This window comes from Mya arenaria, chromosome 10 (assembly GCF_026914265.1).
Source record: "Mya arenaria isolate MELC-2E11 chromosome 10, ASM2691426v1".
In the NCBI taxonomy this organism is placed as follows: Eukaryota; Metazoa; Mollusca; class Bivalvia; order Myida; family Myidae; genus Mya; species Mya arenaria.
Genome location: NC_069131.1, coordinates 45,420,367 through 45,429,556, shown reverse-complemented (window position 1 = coordinate 45,429,556; position 9,190 = coordinate 45,420,367). Strand labels below are relative to the sequence as shown.

At 51.4% G+C, this 9,190-nt stretch overlaps 2 protein-coding genes across 2 annotated transcripts; one reads left to right on the top strand and one right to left on the bottom strand.

Moving 5' to 3' along the window:
- Window positions 1–435: 435 nt before the first annotated feature.
- LOC128204740 (uncharacterized) lies at window positions 436–2,960 on the bottom strand. The gene is made up of 3 exons (XM_052906145.1): window positions 2,638–2,960; window positions 1,329–2,405; window positions 436–1,243 (listed from the first exon to the last, which is right to left on the bottom strand). The coding sequence occupies exons 1-3, from the start codon at window positions 2,958–2,960 to the stop codon at window positions 436–438; spliced, it is 2,208 nt and encodes a 735-aa protein (XP_052762105.1).
- Window positions 2,961–8,405: 5,445 nt separating this feature from the next.
- LOC128204739 (uncharacterized) lies at window positions 8,406–8,825 on the top strand. Its single transcript, XM_052906144.1, has one exon. The coding sequence runs from the start codon at window positions 8,406–8,408 to the stop codon at window positions 8,823–8,825; it is 420 nt and encodes a 139-aa protein (XP_052762104.1).
- The last annotated feature ends 365 nt before the right edge of the window (window positions 8,826–9,190 follow it).

The window sequence follows — 9,190 nt, the reverse complement described above, 5'->3', positions numbered from 1 at the left end:
ACAGACGCGGTGGATATCCTGTCAAACGTGCACACGTGTACAGACGCGGTGGATATCCTGTCAGACGTGCACACGTGTACAGACGCGGTGGATTTCCTTTGAAACGTGCACACGTGTACAGACTCGCTGGATTTCCTGTCAAACGTGCACACGTGTACAGACGCGGTGGATATCCTGTCGAATGTGCACATTTTCATTGGTATCGTTGATTTATGTATTATTTCATTCAGTATAATATTTAAATGCGGTTTCAAACAGAACGTCTGTTATTAGTTGAACTAACTTCGGATGGATTAGAAAAACAAGACCACCTGGGGACTTAATCGATTTTTGAAGATGTTCCGAGAAATACAAGAAAAAATAAGCAAGCATAGATGTTTGTTAAAGCAGGTAATTCTACAAAAGCGGTTTGCATCCTGTCAAACGTGTTTACATTCACTGGTGTAGATAGGCGGTTGATATCCTGTCAAACGTGTACACGTGTACTGACACGATTGATATCCTGTCAAACGTGTACAGGTGTACAGACGCGGTTGATATCCTGTCAAACGTGTACACGTGTACTGACACGATTGATATCCTGTCAAACGTGTACAGGTGTACAGACGCGATTGATATCCTGTCAAACGTGTACAGGTGTACAGACGCGATTGATATCCTGTCAAACGTGTACACGTGTACAGACGCGATTGATATCCTGTCAAACGTGTACAGGTGTACAGACGCGATTGATATCCTGTCAAACGTGTACACGTGTACAGACGCGATTGATATCCTGTCAAACGTGTACAGGTGTACAGACGCGATTGATATCCTGTCAAACGTGTACAGGTGTACAGACGCGATTGATATCCTGTCAAACGTGTACACGTGTACAGACGCGATTGATATCCTGTCAAACGTGTATACGTGTACAGACGCGGTGGATTTCTTGTCAAACGTGTACACGTGTTTAGACGTTGTTGGTATCCTGTCAAACGTGTACACGTCTGCAGTTGCGGTTGGTATCCTGTCAAACGTGAACACGTGTATAGACGTTGTTGGTATCCTGTCAAACGTGTATACGTGTACAGACGCGGTGGATTTCCTGTCAAACGTGTACACGTGTTTAGACGTTGTTGGTATCCTGTCCAACGTGTACACGTCTGCAGTTGCGGTTGGTATCCTGTCAAATGTGAACACGTGTATAGACGTTGTTGGTATCCTGTCAAACGTGTACACGTGTATAGACGTTGTTGGTATCCTGTTAAACGTGTATAGACGTTGTTGGTATCCTGTCCAACGTGTACACGTGTATAGACGTTGTTGGTATCCTATCAAACGTGTACACGTGTATAGACGTTGTTGGTATCCTGTCCAACGTGTACACGTGTATAAACGTTGTTGGTATCCTGTCAAACGTGTCCACGTGTATAGACGTTGTTGGTATCCTGTCTAACGTGTACACGTCTGCAGTTGCGGTTGGTATCCTGTCAAACGTGTACACGTCTGCAGTTGCTGTTGGTATCCTGTCCAACGTGTACACGTGTATAGACGTTGTTGGTATCCTGTCCAACGTGTACACGTGTATAGACTTTGTTGGTATCCTGTCCAACGTGTACACGTGTATAAACGTTGTTGGTATCCTGTCAAACGTGTTCACGTGTATAAACGTTGTTGGTATCCTGTCAAACGTGTTCACGTGTATAGACGTTATTGGTATCCTGTCCAACGTGTACACGTCTGCAGTTGCGGTTGGTATCCTGTCAAACGTGTACACGTCTGCAGTTGCGGTTGGTATCCTGTCAAACGTGAACACGTGTACAGTGGTAGTTGGTATCCTGTCAAACGTGTTCACGTGTATAAACGTTGTTGGTATCCTGTCAAACGTGTACACGTCTGCAGTTGCTGTTGGTATCCTGTCAAACGTGTACACGTCTGCAGTTGCGGTTGGTATCCTGTCAAACGTGAACACGTGTACAGTGGTAGTTGGTATCCTGTCAAACGTGTTCACGTGTATAAACGTTGTTGGTATCCTGTCAAACGTGTACACGTCTGCAGTTGCTGTTGGTATCCTGTCAAACGTGAACACGTGTACAGTGGTAGTTGGTATCCTGTCAAACGTGTTCACGTGTATAAACGTTTTTGGTATCCTGTCAAACGTGTTCACGTGTATAAACGTTGTTGGTATCCTGTCAAACGTGTCCACGTGTATAGACGTTGTTGGTATCCTGTCAAACGTGTTCACGTGTATAGACGTTGTTGGTATCCTGTCAAACGTGTTCACGTGTATAAACGTTGTTGGTATCCTGTCAAACGTGTCCACGTGTATAGACGTTGTTGGTATCCTGTCCAACGTGTACACGTCTGCAGTTGCGGTTGGTATCCTGTCAAACGTGTACACGTCTGCAGTTGCTGTTGGTATCCTGTCAAACGTGAACTTGTACAGTGGTAGTTGGTATCCTGTCAAACGTGAACACGTGTATAGTGGTGGTTGGTATCCGGTCAAACGTGAACACGTGTACAGTGGTGGTTGGTATCCTGTCAAACGTGAACACGTGTACAGTGGTGGTTGGTATGCTGTCAAACGTGTACACGTCTGCAGTTGCGGTTGGTATCCTGTCAAACGTGTACACGTCTGCAGTTGCGGTTGGTTACCTGTCAAACGTGTACACGTCTGCAGTTGCGGTTGGTATCCTGTCAAACGTGAACACGTGTACAGTGGTGGTTGGTATCCTGTCAAACGTGTACATGTCTGCAGTTGCGGTTGGTATCCTGTCAAACGTGAACACGTATACAGTGTTGGTTGGTATCCTGTCAAACGTGTACACGTCTGCAGTTGCGGTCGGTATCCTGTCAAACGTGAACACGTGTACAGTGGTGGTTGGTATCCTGTCAAACGTGTACACGTGTACAGTGTTGGTTGGTATCATGTCAAACGTGTACACGTGTGCAGTTGCGGTTGGTATCCTGTCAAACATTTACACGTGTTCAGACGTGGTTGATAGCCTGTCAAACGTGCATCTCTCAAACGTGTACACGTGTTCAGACTCAGTTGATATCCTGTCAAACGTGTGCATGTGAATAGACGCGGTTGATATCCTTTCAAACGTGTACAGGTGTTCAGACGCGGTGGATTTCCTGTCAAACGTGCACACGTGTACAGAGGCGGTGAATATCCCGTCAAACTTCCAAACGAGTACAGACGCGGTGGATATCCTGTCAAACGTGCACACGTGTACAGACCCGGTGGATATCCTGTCAGACGTGCACACATGTACAGACGCGGTGGATTTCCTTTGAAACGAGCACACGTGTACAGACTCGGGGGATTTCCTGTCAAACATGCACACGTGTACAGACGCGGTGGATATCCTGTCAAATGTGCACAATTTTCATTGGTATCGTTGATTTATGTATTATTTCATTCAGTATAATTGTAAAAGGCGGTTTCAAACAGAACGTCTGTTATTCGTTGAACTAACTTCGGATGGATTAGAAAAACAAGACCATCTGGGGACTTAATCGATTTGAAGATGTTCCGAGAAATACAAGAAAAAATAAGCAAGCATAGATGTCTGTTAAAGCATGTTATTCCTTTACAAGTACTTGAATAAAGATGAAAAAACAAATTGTATGCTTGAATTTCCACTAATTTTCACATAATTGTGTACCACAAGGTCTTTAAACTAGATACCTTTCATTAACAGATTTTACATGTACGTATTAAGTGTTCTTTAACTGGTGTTAACACCCACAACTGAAGATATAATTAAGAAATATATGATACTATAGGTAAACTTATTCGAGTTGACAGTATGCTAGAACTACCATCCGAAAAAACAATAAACGAGCAGAACCAAAATTATATTAAGTATGTAAAGTGGCCCGGGAACGGCACGATGGAAAAGTGGCCCGGGTACGGCACGATGGTAAGGAGGCCCGGTTACAGACGATGTTAAGGTGACCCGGGTACGGCACAGTTGAAAGGTGACTAGGTTACGTCACGATGGTTAGATTATCAGGATACGGCACGATAGTAAGTTGACCACAGTACGGCACGATGGTAAGGTGGTCAGGGTACGGCACGATGGTTAGGTGGCCAGGGTACGGAACGATGGTTAGGTGGCCCGGGTACTGACGATGGTAAGGTGACGTGGGTACCGTACGGTTGAAAGGTGACACGGATAGGATACGTTTGTAAGGATGCCCTGTTACAGTACAATGGTAAGGTGTCCCGGGTACTGCACGATGGTAAGGTGACCCGGGAGCAGACAATATTAGGTGTCGAGGGAACGGCACGATGGTAAGGTGAACCGGGAACAGACAATAGTAGGTGTCCAGGGTACGGCACGATGTTAAAGTGACCTTGGAACAGACAATAGTAGGTGTCAGGGGTACGGCACGATGGTAAGGTGGCCCGGGGACGGCACGATGGTAAGGTGGCCCGGGTACGGCACGATGGTAAGATGTCCAGGGTACGGCACGATGGTAAGGTGGCCAGGGTACGGCACGATGGTAAGGTGACCCGGGAACAGACAATAGAAGGTTTCCAGAGTACGGAACGATGGTAAGGTGTCCCGGGTACGGCACGATGGTAAGGTGTCCCGATTACGGCACGATGGTAAGGTGGCGCGGTTACGGCACGATGGTAAGGTGGCCAGGGTACGGCACGATGGTAAGGTGGCCAGGGTACGGCACGATGGTAAGGTGACCCGGGAACAGACAATAGAAGGTGGCCAGAGTACGGAACGATGGTAAGGTGTCCCGGGTACGGCAAGATGGTAAGGTGTCCCGGGTACGGCACGATGGTAAGGTGGCCCGGTTACGGCACGATGGTAAGGTGGCCAGGTTACGGAACGATGGTAAGGTGGTCCGGTTACGGCTCCACGGTAAGGTGGCCCGAGTAGGACACGATGAGAAGGTGACCCGGGGACGGCATAGTGGTAAGGTGGCCAGGGTAGGGCACGATGGTAAGGTGACCCGGGAGCAGACAATAGTAGTTGTCGAGGGAACGGCACGATGGTAAGGTGAACCGGGAACAGACAATAGTAGGTGTCCAGGGTACGGCACGATGTTAAAGTGACCTTGGAACAGACAATAGTAGGTGTCAGGGTACGGCACGATGGTAAGGTGTCCCGGGTACGGCACGATGGTAAGGTGGCCCGGTAACGGCACGATGGTAAGGTGTCCAGGGTACGGCACAATGGTAAGGTGGCCAGGGTACGGCACGATGGTAAGGTGACCCGAGAACAGACAATAGAAGCTGTCCAGAGTACGGAACGATGGTAAGGTGTCCCGGGTACGGCACGATGGTAAGGTGTCCCGGGTACGGCACGATGGTAAGGTGGCCCGGTTACGGCACGATGGTAAGGTGGCCAGGTTACGGCACGGTGGTAGGGTGACCCGGGTACGGCACAATGGTAAGGTGGCCAAGGTACGGCACGATGGTAAGGTGGCCAGGGTACGGCATGATGGTAAGGTGGCCCGGGTAAGTCACGATGGTTAGGTGGCCCGGGTACGGCACGATGGTAAGGTGGCCCGGTACGGAACGATGGTGAAGTGGTCCGGTTACGGCTCCATGGTAAGGTGGCCCGAGTATGACTCGATGAGAAGGTGACCCGGGGACGGCATAGTGGTAAAGTGGCCAGGGTAGGGCACGATGGTAAGGTGGCCCGGGTACGGCACGATGGTAAGGTCACCAGGGTACGGCATAATGGTAAGGTGACCCTGGTACGGCACAATGGGTAGGTGGCCAGGATACGGCATGATGGTAAGGTGACCCGGGTACGGCACGATGATAAGGTGGCCAGGGTACTTCACGATGAAAAGGTGTCCCGGGTACGGTACGATGGTTAGGTGTCCAGGGTACGGCACGATGGTAAGGTGTCCCGGGTACGGCACGATGGTAAAGTAGCCCGGGTACGGTACGATGGTTAGGTGTCCAGGGTACGGCACGATGGTAAGGTGTCCCGGGTACGGCACGATGGTAAAGTAGCCCGGTTACGGCACGATGGTCAGGTGGCCAAGATACGGCACGATGGTAAGATGGCCCGGGTACGGCACAATTTAAAAGTGGCCAGGGTACAGCACGATGGTTAGGTGGCCAGGTTATGGTACGTTTTTAAGGTGGCCCGGGTACGGCACGCTGGTACAGTAGGAAGTTAAGGTGACCCGGTTACGGCTCCATGGGAAGGTAACCCGGTTACGGCTCCATGGTAAGGTGGCCCGGGTACGGTACTGTGGTAAGGTGACGTGGGTACGGTAAGATGGTAGGAATGCCCCGGTACGGCACGATGGTAAGGTGGTCCGGTAACGGCTCCATGGTAAGGTGTCCCTGGTACGGCACAATGGTAAGGTGGCCTGGGTACGGCACGATGGTAAGGTGGCCAGGTTACGGCACGATGGTAAGGTGACCCGGGTACTGCACAATGGTAAGGTGGCCAGGGTACGGCACGATGGTAAGGTGGCCCGGGTACGGCACGATGGTAAGGTGGCCCGGTACGGAACGATGTTAAAGTGGTCCGGTTACGGCTCCATGGTAAGGTGGCCCGAGTATGACACGATGAGAAGGTGACCCGGGGACGTCATAGTGGTAAGGTGGCCAGGGTAGGGCACGATGGTAATGTGGCCCGGGTACGGCACGATGGTAAGGTCACCAGGGTACGGCATAATGGTAAGGTGACCCTGGTACGGCACAATGGGTAGGTGGCCAGGATACGGCATGATGGTTAGGTGGCCCGGGTACGGCATGATGGTAAGGTGGCCAGGGTACTTCACGATGAAAAGGTGTCCCGGGTACGGCACGATGGTTAGGTGTCCAGGGTACGGCACGATGGTAAGGTGTCCCGGGTACGGCACGATGGTAAAGTAGCCCGTTTACGGCACGATGGTCAGGTGGCCAAGATACGGCACGATGGTAAGATGGCCCGGGTACGGCACAATTTAAACGTGGCCAGGGTACAGCACGATGGTTAGGTGGCCAGGTTATGGTACGTTTTTAAGGTGGCCCGGGTACGGCACGCTGGTACAGTAGGATGTTAAAGTGACCCGGTTACGGCTCCATGGGAAGGTAACCCGGTTACGGCTCCATGGTAAGGTGGCCCGGGTATGGTACTGTGGTTAGGTGGCCTGGGTACGGCACGATGGTAAGGTGTTCAGGTTACGGCACGATGGTAAGGTGACCCGGGTACTGCACAATGGTAAGGTGGCCAGGGTACGGCACGATGGTAAGGTGGCCATGGTACGGCACAATGGTAAGGTGGCCCGGTTGCGGCACAATGGTCAGATGGCCAGGGTTCGCCACGATGGCAAGGTGAACCGGGTAAGGCACAATGGAAATGTGGCCAGGGAACGGTAGGGTTGTAAGGTGACCAGGGTACGGCATAGTGGTAAGGTGGCCAGGGAACGACACGATGTTAAGGTGGAAGGTAACACGGGTACCGCACGATGGTAAGGTGGCCCGGGTACGGAACGATGGTAAGGTGGTCCGGTTACGGCTTCATGGTAAGGTGGCCCGAGTAGGACACGATGAGAAGGTGACCCGGGGACGGCATAGTGGTAAGGAGGCCCGGGTACGGCACGATGGTAAGGTGGCCCGGGTACGGCACAGTTGTAAGGTCACCAGGGTACGGCATAATGGTAAGGTGACCCTGGTACGGCACAATGGGTAGGTGGCCAGGATACGGCATGATTGTAAGGTGACCCGGGTACGGCACGATGGTAAGGTTTCCCGGGTACGGCATGATGGTAAGGTGACCCGGGTACGGCACGATGGTAAGGTGGCCTGGGTACGGCACGATGGTAAGGTGGCCCGAGTACGGCACGATGGTAAGGTGGCCTGGGAACGGCACGATGGTAAGGTGGCCCGAGTACGGCACGATGTAAAGGTGGCCCGGATGCGGTACGATGTTAAGGTGGCCCGGGTACGGCACGATTTTAAGGTGACTCAGATACGGCACGGTGTTATGGTGACCCGGAAATGGCACGATGGTAAGGTGACTCAGATACGGCACGGTGTTAAGGTGACCCGGAAATGGCACGATGGTAATGTGACCCAGATACGGCATGGTGTTAAGGTGACCCGGGAACCGCACTATGGTAAGGTGGCCAGGATACGTTACGATGGTAAGATGACCCGGATACGGCATGGTGTTAAGGTGACCCGGAAATGGCACGATGGTAAGGTTGCCCAGATACGGCATGGTGTTAAGGTGACCCGGGAATCGCAAGATGGTAAGGTGACCCGGATATGTCACGATGATAAGTTCACCCGGATACGGTACGATGGAATGGTGGCCCGGATACGATACGATGGTAAGGTGGTCCGGGAACGGCATAATGGAAAGGTGGCCCGGATACGGCACGATGGTAAGGTGGCCCGGGAACGGCATAATGGATAGGTGGCCCGGATACGGTACGATGGAATGGTGGACCGGATACGATACGATGGTAAGGTGGCCCAGGAACGGCATAATGGAAAGGTGGCCCGGATACGGCACGATGGTAAGGTGGCCCGGGAACGGCATAATGGAAAGGTGGCCCGGATACGGCACGATGATAAGGTGGCCCGGATACTGCACGATGGTAAGGTGGCCCGAGTACGGCACGATGTTAAGGTGGCCCGGAAGCGGTACGGTGTTAAGGTGGCCCGGGTACGGCACAGTTGTAAGGTCACCAGGGTACGGCATAATGGTAAGGTGGCCCGGGAACGGCATGATGGTAAGGTGACCCAGATACGGCATGGTGTTAAGGTGACCCGGATATGTCACGATGGAAAGGTTGGCAGGATATGTCACAATGGTAAGGTGACCCGGATACGGTACGATGGTAAGGTGGCCCGGTAAGGTGACCCAGATACGGCACGGTGTTAAGATGACCCGGATACGTCACGATGGAAAGGTTGGCAGGATAAGTAACAATGGTAAGGTGACCCGGATACGGTACGATGGTAAGGTGACTTCGATACGGTACGATGGTAAGGTGCCTGAACCTTGTGATAAAAGCGACTACTACAAGTCACGAGGATATAACGTGTGATAAAAACGACTACTACAAGTTACGAGGATATAACGTTGTGATAAAAGCGACTACTACAAGTCACGAGGATATAACGTGTGATAAAAGCGACTACTACAAGTAACGAGGATATAACGTGTGATAAAAGCGACTACTACAAGTAACGAGGATATAACGTTGTGGCGCAGTGACG

Bases quoted from the DNA above. Each gene is read 5' to 3' on its own strand.
- LOC128204740 (XM_052906145.1), bottom strand. From the start codon at position 2,960: ATGTTTGACAGGATACCAACCGCAACTGCACACGTGTACACGTTTGAC. The intron at 2,406-2,637 runs GTAACCAACCGC...CACGTTTGACAG, and splicing joins GACGTGTACACGTTTGACAG to GATACCAACAGCAACTGCAG. The intron at 1,244-1,328 runs GTACACGTTTGA...CACGTTTAACAG, and splicing joins CCAACAACGTCTATACACGT to GATACCAACAACGTCTATAC.
- LOC128204739 (XM_052906144.1), top strand. From the start codon at position 8,406: ATGGTGGACCGGATACGATACGATGGTAAGGTGGCCCAGGAACGGCAT.